Source organism: Aythya marila (assembly GCF_965140915.1).
Source record: "Aythya marila genome assembly, chromosome: 1".
Lineage (NCBI taxonomy): Eukaryota > Metazoa > Chordata > Aves > Anseriformes > Anatidae > Aythya > Aythya marila.
This window is the reverse complement of record NC_139042.1, coordinates 18,841,086-18,856,661: the sequence shown is the minus strand read 5'-3', so window position 1 is coordinate 18,856,661 and position 15,576 is coordinate 18,841,086. Positions and strand designations below refer to the sequence as shown.

At 47.7% G+C, this 15,576-nt stretch overlaps 1 protein-coding gene across 1 annotated transcript; it reads right to left on the bottom strand.

Moving 5' to 3' along the window:
- Positions 1–2,514: 2,514 nt before the first annotated feature.
- IL17D (interleukin 17D) lies at positions 2,515–13,731 on the bottom strand. Its single transcript, XM_082784528.1, has 3 exons — positions 13,659–13,731; positions 13,250–13,542; positions 2,515–4,634 (listed from the first exon to the last, which is right to left on the bottom strand). The coding sequence occupies exons 1-3, from the start codon at positions 13,671–13,673 to the stop codon at positions 4,319–4,321; spliced, it is 624 nt and encodes a 207-aa protein (XP_082640654.1). The 5' UTR covers positions 13,674–13,731; the 3' UTR covers positions 2,515–4,318.
- Between the last annotated feature and the right edge of the window lie 1,845 nt (positions 13,732–15,576).

Genomic DNA, 15,576 nt, shown 5'->3' with positions numbered 1-15,576 from the left:
GGTGGCATTCACACAGCCTTCGTCAGTGAGAGGATGCAAGCTGGTTTTGTCCTTTCCGGGGAAGTAGCCGTGTTCCTGAGGCTGCAAGTCACAAAAATCCGTAGTGAATTTGTACTTTGTGCCAACTCTAAGAAATGTTCTGTAACAGCAAACAGCTCTTTTCTGTAACATGATTATAAAACAAAATATCAGTGTCAAGTGAGGAGTGGCTGGTGTTACTGTGGATCTTTTGGGGACTGCCTTTCTCTTGGAGCAGCCTGTGGTAAGGTTTTCATTATGATGCCACTCTTCCAGAGGCGTTTATGACTGCAGAGGCACGCGTTATGACACGCTGCAGCCGTGCAGCAGCAGGACACCTCAGCGCCGTGCGGGCGCATGTGTCCGTGCAAAGGTGACACTCAGCAAGGGAAACCCGGCATCGTGCGCACGGGCTGACGGCTGCAGGTGGAGGAGCAGATCCCACAGCTGCCCACATCTCCCCCGAGATGACAGGTGGAGCATTTTGAGAATGCCATGGCATGAAATCCAAGGTACTTTGATTAAGCTCTGACCTGCATTTCCCATTAAAGTTGCTGCTGCACTTACCTGGCGCAGCTGGCCGGGCTCCATACAGCACGGCTGCCTTCCCCCCTCTGCACAGGGCAAGGGAAGCAGCTCCTGTCGCTGCTCCTCCACCTATTTTGCAACCTCCTTAGAAAGAAGTGCTGCAAAACCACGTGGTAGCTGATGCCAGCCAGCAGGAATATGTAGCTATGGTAAATCTGCTGCTTAATCCCGAAGAAATATGCAGGTGTTTATGCTTTCTGGGTGTGTGTGATAGCCTTTTTCCCTTGTCCACTTGCTGCTGGTGATTTCGTGTTTGCTTGCAGCTGTAGGTCACTGCCTGCTCACATGAACAGCCCCGTGTAATGACAGGCCTTTAAACCTAAGCTGGCATCTCAGGGTTTCCTCAGCCTTCCCGCGGGACACGAATTTTCCAGCGTATCTTAAGTGATACTACAGAGAAGAAAAGTTCTTTACCGAGGATATTGTTCCGTGTTTTGTGGCTCCTAATGTATTCCAGGGACAACCTCATTGAAGGAAAAGATTTTCCTGGCACAACAAAAGATTTCTCAAATCAGCCGCAGCTGCCAGATAGTTTCAGCTTTGAATTGTTTGCATTTATTGGGCCTGGAGTTGGTTCAATGAGGCATTTCATGTCTGCCTTGTGTCAACAGTTTGTGAGCCTTGAAGCCACTCCAATGAACTTCCCTCCCCCCGTGCAAATTAAAGGCAAGGCTACGGCAGCTGTAACCGGAGGGCGAGAAGCTGGAAAATGTCGCACCGCGGTTGAAGTCAACCTGATATAAATCCATGATGTGATAAGATCTTAAAAAAAGGGGGAAAAAGTCCAAACAAACGCAAACTGCATTTAATACTCGAACTTTTCCACGTGAGTAACGTGGAGGGAGGGCGTAATGGAAGGGTGTTGTGAAGGTTAACAAATGTTTGCATGGCTAATCGCTTTTGATGTGAAGTATTAGGAAACAGTTGTTCACTAACAAATTATTATCAAACAGTTGCTCACGCTGAAACGTAAACATGGCTTTTAGGAGACAGCTAATGGGAGAGCTGGACCAGGAAGCAAACTGGCTCAGCCAAAGTGTTTGTCCCAGAAGTGAATGAAGATTAAAAAAGGAAGTCGGTCTCTAAGTGGAATAGCATGGAGGTGCCTGCGACCATGGGAAGCTTTCTGCACTTGTTGAGTATGCAGGGAAGGAGGTCGCCAACATCCATAATCTATTGATCCGCTGAGGTTTTGCAGTTCCCTAATACTTTCCTTTCAGTCATCCAATTCCTGGAGCTTTATGTAAGCTACAGCATCTGTTTTTCTGGGTTGGCAGAACCAGTTGTGTTCCATTTACCTGCTCTGAGCCCAGCATTCCCAGGAATTCCCAGAACATGCTCTGGTTACTTGGAAAACCTCAAACTGATGCTGTAATTTATGCCTGCAGGACAGAGTGTTACAGCAAAAAGCAAGATTTCTTTTTTTTTTTTTCCTTCTCAATTCCACACAAATAAATGCATGGACACTCCTTAACTTTGTAGTTGAGTGTTTACTACGTGTTGAGGGCTGTACAGTTTGGGGTCTTTTTGTTGTTGCTGTGGGGCTTTACAGTATTTTACAGTGAATTTATATGTTGGGGAGTCTGAAGGTCCGATTTCACCCTGTCTGAAGTGTGAGCGTGGAAAGAAAACACTGCATAATCGTGAAACCTTAAGGAACTGGGACTGCTGAAGCATCATCTAATGCAGTGTTTCTCTGGCTGTGCCTCCCTTTTGAGGCCCTCTGTCTTTGATTAGCATTTCCCTTTTATCAGAGGGTGAGAAGTCCTTCCACATTAGGAGGATGGAAAAGTGGCTGTAATAGCTGCAAGTATTTACATTCTCTGGGGAACAGGTAACTACCTTTAATTGCCGGCAGCAGGTAGGCAATTAGCTGTTCTCTGAGTAGTGTAAACACTTTGTGACCTCCTTTGAACCTTTCTTTGAGCATCCCTTTGAGCTAGAAGCATCCCGCCTTGAGGAGACACAGAGCTAAAGACAAGTAGAATTGTGAAAAAAACATCTGCAAGGAAACATGGTTATAAACGTCAATCTGACATTGTGATGGGAATCTTCCTTTTATTGGTTTCTGGAGCCCTTAAAAGTTGTTTTAAGCTTTGTAAGAAGCTACAGATTGCAGTATAAAAATACTGTTATGCTGTACTGAGTCATAAAGGGCACAGTCAGTAATTGCACACCAAGACAAGAAGTTGTCATATGATTTTAATTCTCTATTAACTTGTTAATTCTGTTCGGCTTGTTGCCTTTCCATTCTTCATCCAATGACAGCCCGAAGGAGTGAGTGTGCCATTGTAGGGACGTCCTCCGTGTGAACTAAGCCCAATTCAGAGATTCTCAATGCAGCAAAGACCTTGGCACATACGGTATTTACCCTGGTTTGCAATGGCATTGCCGTCACAGTCAGTCAACTTAAAAGTTAGAAGACACTGGGGTGTTCATTCTGAGATTTATCAGCTTTGGTAATTGCGGCTCTCTGAGCAGTTGTGGTCATGCAGGGTATGCCCAGCTATTCCTGATTATTGTTCCCTCACCTAAGTCAGCCTTTGGGCCCTCGCTCTGGAAACATGGGGTTTTGGAAATCGAGGGTTTGCAGTTAGGTTTTGCCTCCAGGTTTCTGTAGGCTACAGAGATAGAAAACTGAGTGTTTTTGCAGGTGATTGTCTGCTACTGGTAGCCCAGGGAAAAACGAGCAGCACTAATGGTATAAATCACTTGGATTTAACAAGTTTGGATTGCCTGGGACTCACCTCAGTGACCTTTGTACCATCTAAACGTGAAGCGTGTAGACTGTTTACTCATCTGCAGGTACGTGGATGAAGCCTACCCTTTGTACTTGATTTTTTAATGGAGAATTTCCTCTCCTAACACGAAAAACGTTTTGGCCTTTCAACTTCACAGAACACAATGCTATCACAACAACCAGCAAGCAGTTAATGGTGAATGAAATCTAATACAGAACTCTTGGGACCCAAGGTTGTTAGTGGTTTTTTTTTCCTAATGGATATTTTCTTTGCAATTAGACTTAGTCCACACTGGAAATGTCCACTGTGCTTTTATAATATCCTAGCATGCTTTTCATCAACAGTTGTGTACCCTTAGCAATTTGGCAAGTTTAAAAACAGCACTCGTAGGATGTTGTTTCATGAACGACTCCTGCACAGCGAAGGTTCCCGTTCTGTAGTATATAAACAGCCAAAGGTGTAACAGCCAAGAACACTGCTGTGAGTTGAGATATGCAGTATAGAGGAAGGCTCTCCCTGCCTGAAAAAACATCCTTTTAACTGCTGACTTGACACACGTGTGGTAGCTGTGTGATCTTTATATAAAAGTATTTAAAAGTAGAGTATAAGAGACTCCTTTAAAATATCTACAACCAGTAGTCTGCTATAGTAACAGATAGCATGTTGTACATTTGCATCATCTAAAATTTACTGTGAATAAGCAAGAATAAAATGTTCTGCTCTAAGGAAAAAAAAAAAAAAAGAAGCTACGCTGGAATTTGTAAAAATACTCACATGAGCTAAAGAAGTTCTTGGTACGAATTGCGGTCGTTAATGATCTGAGCGACCGGGCAAAAATTTCCATCTTATAAGTGAAATGACTGCAAGTAGAGAATCAGGGTAAGCTGCTGAGTGTTCTGCTATCGTGCAGTTTCCTGAGGTGGGGAAATAATGTGAAGCCAATCTTGTCCAGATGACTCTTCATACACTCTTCATTCTGATGATGGCTTGTTCTGGTTTACGAGCAACTTCATTTCTTGCTTATCTATGCTGGAATTTACGCTTTCGGCCTCTTTCTCTGGCTCGGGGACACAAGTGCAGCCCACGGGGATAGTGACGTAGTCTTCCGTGTACACGTAGCGGCCCCCGGCACAGGACGAGGTGCGGCGCAGGATGACGGTGGGCATGTACACGGGGGTGCTGCGGAAGTGGAAATTCTCCTCGCCGAAGATCCCCATGAGGCAGCCCTTGCACAGGCAGTACGCTTCGGGAATGTACTTAGGGTATCTCGTGGGATCGTATGAAATTCTACGGGAAAGCAAATAATACAGAGTCATTAGCATCTCTCCATGTATTCATCTGGAAAACATTATTGTAATGTTGTTTGACTGTAAACATTTATACAGAGTTTTTGTTGCTGGCTTTTTTTTCTTTTCTTTTTTTTGGCCAGGAAAAACAGCTGTAGTTGTTGCTGTCTAGCTTCTTATTTGTAAAACGGAAAGAAAAAGCATGAACAGCCAGCTTACAGACCTGCCCGGGTCCTACATGGCACGCTGAAGGATGAAGTGCCTGGCTTTCCGAAACGTGAGATTTGGGGGCTTAAAAGCAGTCCGTCTTGCCTTTGAGTGGGTAGCTGGGACATCAAAAAAAAAACCTTGGACATTTCCAAACTTTTTATCCACCTTAAATTCTTAAAAATTACGACAACTACTTGTTAACACTGTTACTGTAGAAGCTATGACGTGATGATTTAAAGTTTTATAATTTAAATAGAGTTAAATTGTACAATTCTTTCTGCAATAGTTTTTGCTCCCTCGTATGCTTGGGGTGTTCAGGATTGTAAAGGTTCCTTCCTCTTGAAAGCAGAACTCGGCTTTTCTTTCCCTAACTCACCTCTCTTGTCTCTGCTTCTCCCTCTAACAGAATAATAACACATGCACGCCTATGCTGAGATAAACTGCAATATTAATGTTTTTGCTGCCCTCTCCTGCCACGTTTTGAAGTGAGGCATTGCCCCAAAGGTTCCAGAGCGTACATCCTCTATTTTTGTTGTCCTACATTTTGTTGTTTTACCCGTTCGCTTTGCTTACTAAAGCACCATTTCTGGAAAGTTCCCATTAGCAGTTGCTGGACAGCTTGGATCCTAAGTGCAGCTTGCACCAGCGGAGTCCAAGACACAACATTCCTCACCGGACGCAGTTGGAGGCAGAAATAAAGGCGTGATATTTGGGTTTCAAGTAATAGTGATCCTGACTGCCTCAAAACTGGTGTTCTCAGCAGACGGTAAAAGCTGATAAAGTCAGCGTGGTTTATTTTTTGAAATTAAAAAAGGAGTACACAGCATAAAAACATGAAGTGTGTAGTTACAAAGAATATCATGGTGATGATGGATTTGTTGCTTAGATCTTCACCCACTTCTCCTGCTTAAACTGGAAATAATTGCAGGGCATGGCTGTAACTCGTTAATTACAACTGGGTGCCATCAGTCCAGCAAAAATGTTTGCATTGCCAGAAAAAGAGGATTGTTTTTATATGTGTAACATACGCCCGCAGTCCTCTTTGTGGAGGACCTCTCCCCAGATCCCTTTCTGCCCTGGCACTTCAGCACTGGCCCTGCTTCAGAGCTGGTTGAGCCATGCGCTGCGTGTCAGCGTGGGCCGCGCCCGTGCTCCTTCCCCAGAGCCCCGGGGAAGGATGCTGACCCCATGTTTCTTACCAGCAGCACTCACTCACCTCTCACCTAGCAGAAAACCCTTTTCTCCCCTGTGTCCCTGCTCCCCCTTCACGCAGCAGGCTGCTCACCCACGCGCAGCGGGCTGCCAGGCCTCTCCTGCAGGCTGCGGGAGTGGGAGGACGCTCAGGGAGGTCACCTGGGCCAAATGCCTCCACCGAGGCAAGCTTGGAGGCGTTTGCTGATGTTTGTCCAGCCTGTTCTTAAAAACCTCCACAGGAGATTCCCCGGTCTGCCCAGAGGCTCTGCTGCAGCGTCTGACTGCCTCTTTATTTGGTAAGTTTTCCAGCAGTGAAGCAGAGTGGGGTTTTTCTTGCAAACATAATCAATCATTTCCCATGCTTGGCCTGGAAATTACAGCAGCGGAGGCTAAAAAAATGAATAACAGTCAAAGTTTTGATATTAGAGAAGGTATCAGTGAACTCTGAGATGAGAAGGGACTTCTGCTGCAGAAGGGGCAGCATGAGTCTGCCTCCAGCTGTAGTGACACGGGCACTTTACTCATCAAAATCTGCAGCCCGTCTCTCCCTCACACCTCTGCCCTGTGCCGGTGCTCAGGTTCTCCTGGTCACAGGACTGACGGGGGAATTCCTCCAGCTGTAAAGCTGCCTGGCTGAAAGCTGGATTTGGGTCTTCAGCTGTCTTGCCGCGTGGAGCAGTCCTACACGAAGGAGGCAGCGCGGACACACAGCTGTGGATGGGGGCGGAGGGAGGCTGCTCTCTTCAGGAGAAGTAACCCCAGTGTACCACAATGAAACAAATCTGGAACTGCAACTTTAGACAAACACAAACCCATTTATCCCTTCATCAAAGAAAAGAGACTTTTTTACTGTTATTTTTGTGGTATATATTTTACCCTATATTCCGGATTCTTTGCCTTTTTTAAGGAACTTGATTTCCTCGCAGAGAAATGCGACCAGCTCCCCCACAGCCAGACATCTGTGATGCTGCAGATAGGTTTTGCAAAGCTTCTCTGTCCCATTTGCACTTGCTTACTTTCCCCAGGAAATACCTTCATGTTACAGGATCTCACACCAATGTGAAATAAACTGTCTGCTAGCCAGCAGTAAGTGGAATACGGTCATTCCTCCTGCGATACATTCCCATTTCAAACCCGAACGTGAATAATTTCAGTGGCAGGCTGTTAAACTCTCCGTGTGTCAAGGCAGTGCTATTTCCCATACTGTGTTATCTCTAGCACCTGGTTTATGATGTTACTGGAAAGCACAAAAAAAGTTTGGTGCAAACAGCACTTCCACTAATAACAAGAGGACTGTGTCACTGGAATCAGGGTCTACAACAAACTTCCCCATTCTGAATTCTCATGTAGCAAAAGTCTGGCATCAGTGAGGTTTTCTGGAAGGATGGTGTGGTGTAATTTCCTCCTCTATTTGGAAAATCTCCTCTATTCTCAAGTGTGGTATAGAAACTGCTGCTCCATGAGATGAGGACTGAAAGGAATCAGAGAGGCTCCAAACCCCAAAGTGAATCCAAAACATGGTTTTGCATCCAGACCTGCACTTCAGTAATAACGAACCAGAACGTGGGGAGTAATGCCTCCTGAAACCAAATGCTGCACTAAACGTACACTGCGCTTTGGAACCATACCCAGGGTTCTGCATCTTCACCTCAAACCTGTTAAGAAACGTAACAAGTGTAGCTGAAGCCCCGTTTTATTCTTTCTAGGGAGCCCAGATTGATGGGGTCTGCACTGCCAGCAAACCCCAGTAACCCAGCCGTGTGAGGGCACTTGTGAGACCTGCCTCCTGCCCTCACGCACTGCACGTAATCGCTTTGTGTGTACAACGACAGGCTCTGCTGCTGAAGCCTGATGCAGATCCATTACTCCCAGCAGTACCAGTCACGTTTTTAAGTCTTCTCCTGCAACAGGACAAACGTGTTTGGTTAAACTTGGGTTAAAGATATGGATAAAAAGCATGCCCCAGGTTCCCCGACTCCTTCTTGCACCTAGTGAAAGATGTCCCTGCTGAGAGGAGCTGTCGATGTTGCTGGTGATGCAGCAAGCTGCTGCCCAGCCCGTGCTCCTCAGCTGCAAGTGACAGCAGCGAGCTGTGCGGGGCTGTTGTGTTTCCATCTGCTGGAACAAGCAGTGGGTTTGTACTGAACTGGAACTGCTAATGAAGTGTGACTCGTTCGAGGGTGCTTTTCCTTATGACCCTGTAAGTGTTCTGAGAGCTCCCAGTGAAAAACAAACTTCCTGCCGTTTATGCACTAAGCCTGGAAATCAAGAGAGACGCTGCTGTCACAAGCAAAGCTCTTGCAAAGACTTCATCTGTCTTGTCCTGTACTGCTACTGTCAGATGTAGCATTTTTAACAATACTACCACTTCGTAGTTCAAACCCAGAGGGTCAGATGCTGTGCTGGATTCGGCAGGTCCAGCCACCTCTTCAGAAAATCACAGCTGGCGTGAGGCTATTCAGTTACACAAGCACTGGAGTTAAATATCTGCGTATCAAATAAACTAAGCACGATGTAAACTCAACAGAAGAACTCCTGCTACAGAGAAATAAATGTCTTGCTAAGGGAAAAAAAATAGTTGTTAGCTCCTAATGCTGTAAATACTTCAGAGTGCAAGGTAAAGGGACGATGCTGTGCATGTTAGACCTCTGATAACATCCAGCTGTTGTACGAGCATGCACTCAAACCACGAGGACAGCAGTTCTGCGTCCCCTTCTGTTCTTGCCCTCACCTGCATCTCTGGGTCTTGCATGCTGAGCCACACGATAATGTCAAATCTTGAAAAATGAGCTGGGTAAGGGTCTTGAAAATCATTGGAGTCTTGTTTAAAGGAAATGCCACCCTTGCATGACATTTTTTCAAAAGCACAGCAGACAAGCTTGCCTTCAGTGGTAAAGACAAACTTGCCTGTATTGTTTTTATTGAGATTTTACGTAAATAAGCACTAAGCCAAGGATGTATATAAACTGAAATTGTTTTTTGAAAAGCAGAAAAAACAAGCTAGGCAATGTCTGAGAAAGGGACTAGCTAACAACGGGTTTCCTGATCAGGTTAACACTGACAATAACAATTAAATCTCTGCTTTACTCAGTGTTGCTGCCTAGGAACTCAGTACGGGAAAGGAGTTTAAGAAGGAATCCTTAAAGGATGTCGAGAAGCTTTGCTGATTATTTCATCTTACTGCCTATCAGTAAACAACCCCCCATGGAAACCATCACCTCTCTACAGAAGTTCCTTATTACTTTTCTAGCAGAGACAAAATGCTGGATGCAAAACAAAAGAAGGCAGGCTCAGCTTTTGAGAAACTAAAGCTCTAAGCTCATCTTTCAACCCAGTAAGTGAACCTTTAGTAAACATGGGAGTAAGCTCCCAGAGACAAACACAGAAGCCATGAGACTTGGAAATTCAGAATCAGGAATGAATTATTGAATACACATCAAGGTTTTTGCCAAATTCATGCAGAAGTGTGTTTGCAGAAGCCTCTGAATGTATTCCTATAACTCTTCATGTGATTTCTAGCCATGAAAAGTATTAGAGCCCTAAGACAACAGACAATAAAACTGAAGCTGATGAAAATAAACAGCTGATGAATGGAACAGCACCTGGGGCTGATGAATGGAACAGCACCGTCACAGAAATCACAGATCAGCACTGTCTGCAAACTTGCCATTGACTTCAGCGGGACCAGACGGCTCAACCTTTACACCCAGCTTTACAACCAGAGCCTACAAATGTGTAGGCACGTGTTTAAAATTAACCCCTTTTTAATGGCTTGTGTCCACGAGTAAAGTTACTGGCGTGAGCTGAGCTTGCCTTGGTAAGGATCCACCATCCTTGTGGCTGCTGATTTTAACAAGCGACACCCATCCTGTGCTGTCGGCGGGGTGTTGAGAGAAGCCCCTGCATGAACTTTTGTGAAGCACAGCAATGGCCAAGGACCACGGCACTTCCCTGTAGAAGCAGGCTGCCTGGGTCTCACTGAGTGTCCACGCAGAGCTACTGAGCAGTGCCTGGAGAGAGGTCACAAGCTGGCACACCGTCGGCCTGATGATTTCACAGCATGCTGCTTTCAAGGCAGAGCTGCTGCTTTCGACTCTACTTTTTTTTTTAAAAATGGGTAATTCCTGGCCCAGCTCCCCGCAGTGCTGAGCACATCCAGCATCCTCCAGATTTCACTCAGCTCAGCTGACTTCAGTTCAGGGAACTCTGATGTCTCTTTATAGCTCTGCAGGGTAAGGAGCGATACGGGTGGTTGAACATCATGCTCCGAGCTATACATTGATCTCCTGTGACCATCAGGATGGAATTTCAGTATCAGGCAGATGAATTAGTATTTTCCCCTAACTTTTGCCTGAAATACCAACTGTTAGTTACCTGCCAGCAGCAGGATGCTGGATCAGATGGATCCTTGGTGCAATCCACGTGCAACTCCCGTATCTCTGGGTTGTAGCAAGCCAAAAGTGATGCAAGTCTTGTAATTTGTATGACAAAATTAAAGATATCAAATAGAAAATAAGTAATGACAACAGAACAAAGACAAGGAAAGAAACCACACAAGGATCACCTGTACTTTTACTCAGTCAAGCCTAATTCTTCCACACTGAACAGAGAGACAAACTTGGATACAGAGCAGTAGGGTGGACGTTACGCATGGATCTCTAAGTAAATTATTTCATTCTTTCTCACAAATGCTGGTTTGAAAAAAATTTCAGTTGACTTGAAGTGTCATGCGAGCAGAAGAATTACAAGAAGCAGTGTTAAACAGCTGGGAACAGGTGCCTAGGGAGATCTGCAGGGGAAGGTAAGTAGAGCCAGACTTAATATCTTTATTATTAATGATCTGGAATGGGGAGTACAAACAGTATGTTAATGAAATCTGCAGCTGGTCACAACGGGAACCGCTGCAACACCAGTGAAGACAGAGAAATAGCACAATATATCTCAGACATGAAAATGCAGGTCAAAAGGAAAAAAGACCCTGTCTGCATTAAGGAGAGATCAACTGCTCTGTAACTCTTTAGTGGCAGAAAAGAGGCCGGAGAGCTTCTGAAGTCTGCGAGATGCTGGAACTGGGCAGGAATCTCAATGCAAGATTCAAACAGTGCCAGTTGTGCTTTGGGGGTGCCCCATCCTGCGACCCTTGGTAAGATAAGGGAAGGGGAGCAATTTATGAGGAAGACCTGAGAGAATTAAATGTAAGCAGGCTCATAAAAATAGTTCCATAACACAGGAGAGCACTGTATGCAGATTTTCAGAATAACATCCTTGCCATTGAAAAGAAATTGTTGGGATCATTTAAGTGGAGTTGGTTAACCACTGACAAGACATATTGTGCCATGATCTGCTTTAATGGAGAGCAGCACGTCCTTTCTGAAGAGATGCAACAGCTCCAATGGGATCTGGGAGATTGCTTAGAGGGTAACGGGGTGAATACCTGTCATCTAAATGCTGCTGATCTGATTCTTCAACTTGATCATCTTAATGCTTTTTCTATCTGGCTTCACAATCTATGAAAGAGCAGGTTGTAAAAACAAAAGCACCTTACTGTTCATAATGAGCAATTTTATATTTTACACTTTCATCACACATCTTGCAATGTTTGTTGCCATCTCATAGCGCTAATAATGAAGTAAAAATGGGATCAAGAGAGAAAGCGGGGAGATCTGCTAACTAGACAACGCTCTCTCTTACGAACTAAGCCTATACAGAGCTCCAGCTGAAAATAAATACCTGCCCAAAGAGATGTGAGTATGGAAATCACCACTTTCAGACAAGGAGAACAATTTTCTGATAGCACGAGTATTTGGCAAAACCGATGTAAAAATACCTGAGCTTAACAGTAGGTGTTCATCATACTTGTTTTTTGCATGTTTAGGTTGGTTAAAAAATCCTCAGTTTGCTTTGAAAAAAAAAGTATTACTAAAAATACTCTTTCTAAAAATACTTTGTTTATGAAAGGCTTATTGAGCAAATAAACCATTTTTCTTTCAGTAGGATTACTTCTTAAACTAAAAGTGGGCAAAAACCATGCCACAAAATAAATGTTTATGGGAGATCACTAACAAGGAGATGTATTTAAGTTTGCTGGATATACAGTAACTGTGTCAGAGTATTTATGAAAGATAACACACAGAAAGTAGCAAGAAAGTTCCTTTAAAGTTTCTGCACATTTTAGCTTCCCGTTGCCTGCAGTGTCTTCACAGAAAGCTGGAAATTGTCCCCAGATCTGTCACTCTTTTTCAGACAAAACTACCAGAAGACTTGTCAGTGAGAATGGGACCAAAGTTTCCAAGATTTTCCAGAGTATCCCACAGAAGCGCAGCCCCTTGTTTTGGGGTATTAAGCAGCCTAACAGCAGATTTAGTTTGCCTGTTTGTTTTTTTTTTACGCCCCCTTACGAACAGCCTGTCAGCCACCTCGGGGGATGTGGGTTTGCGAAGTGCTGGTTGAAAACAGATGTAGAGAACCGCAGCACTCGTGCCTCTCCTACGCTCTCTTACAGCAAACTGGATGGCAAACTGCTGGGAATATCGGCGTTGGGATACGTGGAGATACAGCTCCGCTGGTCTGCACCCAGAGCACGTGTTGCTCTCAGGTGCATTTAGAAGCCAGCAGTGTCTGGGGAAATGGCTTGGGGAGAGCATCTGAGCCCCATCTGAGCCCCATGCTCTGTCATGGGGTGATGGGCGGCGTGCTTGGCTACTGCCTGCTGTTGATGGTCCTGTGTGTCCAGCCAGGTTCACCTCAGCGTCCAGTCAGGTTCCCTTCTGTGTCCAGTCAGGTTCTGCCCCATGTCTAGTCATGTTCCTCCCTATGTCCAGTCAGGTTTACCTCTAAGTCCAGTCAGGTTTCCCCGTGTCTAGTCATGTTCCCCTCTGTGTCCAGCCAGGTTCCCTGCAGTGTCCCGTCATATTCTCCCCTATGTCCAGTCAGGTTCACCTCTAACTCCAGCCAGGTTCCTGTCCATGTCCCCTCATGTTCCCGCCTGTGTCCCGTCATGTTCCTCCCTGTGTCTGCCACCCTCCCCTCTGCATGCAACCCTCCTGGGGCTCCCACCCGGCGCTGCCCCCTCAGGGCTCGCTCCCCGTGCGTGCAGCCCCCTCCCTCCCCGTCCCCCTCTCCCCCGCTCCCTCCTCACCCCCGGGCGCCCCCATCCCCGCCCGTATCGCCCCTCTCCGATCCCCCAGCCCCTTTTCCCCCCGCACCTCTCACCTGTACGCCCAGGGCGAGGCGCTGCGCATGTTGACGGGCAGCCGCAGCCTCTTGTCGCCGGCCGGCCGTGCCCCCGCGGGGCAGCTGGCGTTGTGCTGCTGGCGGCCGGGCGGCTCGGGCTGCAGCGTGTGGTGGAAGGCGCTGAGCATGCCGGCGGCCAGCCGCCCGTACAGCTGCTCCAGCAGCTCCTCGGGCCTCTCCCCGCAGCCCCGGGGCCGAGCCGGCCGCTTGGGAGCTTTGGCGGCGGCCGAGGGCAGCGGCAGCAGCGCCGCGCACAGCAGCGCCGCCAGCACCTGCAACGACGCCGCCGTCAGCGACCCCCGGGCTCACCCCCCCCACACACCACAACCACCGCCACCGCCACCACCCGGCCCGCGGCTCCCTGCCCTCGGCTCCCCGCCGCCCTTACCCTGCCTCGCTGCATGGCGGCGGCCCGAGGAAGCCGAGGGGAGGCTGCCGCCGGCTCTCCCGCCGGAGGAGCTGCTGGAAAAGTGCCCCGCGCCGCGCCGCATCTCCCCCCGTGCCAGCGGCTCCGCGCCGGGAGCTGCCCAGAGACAGGGAGCGGGGAGGGGGGACGAGGAGGGGGGAGAGCCCGCAGCACCGCTGGGTTGGGCACAGCGAGATGCAGGGGTGGCTGCTGCCAGCCTGGGACACCCAGAGCAGGCTGCCCAGCAACACGTCCAGGCGGCTTTTGGGGATCCCCAAGGAGGAGACCCCACAGCCTCTCTGGGCAGCCTGTGCCAGGGCTCCGTCACCCGCCCAGCACAGCAGTGCTGCCTGGTGCTCAGAGGGAGCCTCCTGGGTGCCCGGCTGTGCCCATGGCCTCCTGTCCTGGCACTGGGCACCACTGAGCAGAGCCTGGCTCCGGCCTCTCTGCACCCTCCCGTCAGGGATTTAGGGACATGGATGAGATCCCCCTGAGCCTCCTCTTCTCCAGGCTGAGCAGCCCCAGCTCTCCCAGCCTCTCCTCACAGCTCCAGCGCCTTCATCGTCCTGGTGGCCCTGCCTTGGGCTCTCTCCTGGTCCCTCTGGTACTGGGGAGCCCAGAACTGGACCCAGCACTCCAGGTGTGGCCCCACCAGTGGTGAGGAGAAGGGAAGGATCACCTTCTTTGACCTGCTGACAACACTCTGCCTAATGCAGCCCAGGATACTGCAAGCTTCCTTCACAGCAAGAGCACATTGCTGCCTCCTGTTCAGCCTGGTGCCCACCAGGACCACCTGGGCCTCTTCTGCACAGCTGCTTTGCAGCTGGGTGGCCCCCAGTAAGTCCTGGTGACTGGGGTTTTTCCTCCCCAGGTGAAGGACTTTGCATTTCTCCTTGTTGAACTCTATGAGGTGCTGACAGCCCATTTCCCCAGCCTGTTGAGGTCCCTCTGGATGGCAGCATGGCCCTCTGCTTTATCAGCTACACCTCCCAGCTTTGTGTCATCTGTAAACTTGATGAGGGCACATTCTGCCCAGATTCATACATATCATTAACAAAGACATCAAACAAGACTGGAACCATTATTAATCCCCAGGGCACATTGATAGTGACAAAATGACTGTGCCACTAGCCACTACCCTCTAGGCCTGAGCATTCAGCCAGTTTTCAGTCCAGCTCACTGTCTGCTAATCCATCTTCATCAGCTTGTCTATGAGGATCTTATGGAAGACTGTGTCAAAAGTCTTACTGACAATATCCACTGCTCTCCCTTCCTTTCCCAGGACAGTAATTTCATCATAAATTTTAAGTTGGTCAAGCATGGTGAGTCCATGCTTCTTGGTGAGTCCACGCTTCCTGGACTCACCCGATGTGATTTTCTTGTCCTGATGATTTTATTGTCCTTCATGTTCCTGGAAATGCTTTCCAGGATCAGCTTCTCCATCACCTTCCCAGGGACTGCTGTGAGGCTGTCTGGCCTGTAGGTTCCCTAGGTCCTCTTTCTTGCCCTTCTTGAAGATAGGACTGGCAATTTCTTTCCTCCAGTGCTTGTGTGCTGCTCCCAGTTGTCATGATCATTCAAGGATTATTGAGAGAGTCCTTGCCATATCATCAGCCAGCTCCCTTAGCACTGATAGGTGCATCCCATCAGGGCCCAGTTGATGTATATATGTGCAATTTGATAAAGTATTCCCTGACTTGATCCTCTTCCACCAAGGGTGAATGTCTTCCTTGCTCTAGCCATTCCCCCTGGTCTCTGGGACCTGAGATGCCTGAAAGCCAGTCTTGCTGGTAAAGACTGAAGTGAAGGCTGCATTCAATACCTCAGCCTTCTCTGTGGTCTGCATAACCAGGTCCATTTTCTTACTCATCAATGGGCCCACATTTTCCCTGGTCTGAGT

Coding starts and splice junctions, on each gene's coding strand:
- IL17D (XM_082784528.1), bottom strand. Junction 4,635..13,249: donor GCCTCGCCCTGGGCGTACAG/GTGAGAGGTGCG, acceptor GCTTTCCCGTAG/AATTTCATACGATCCCACGA.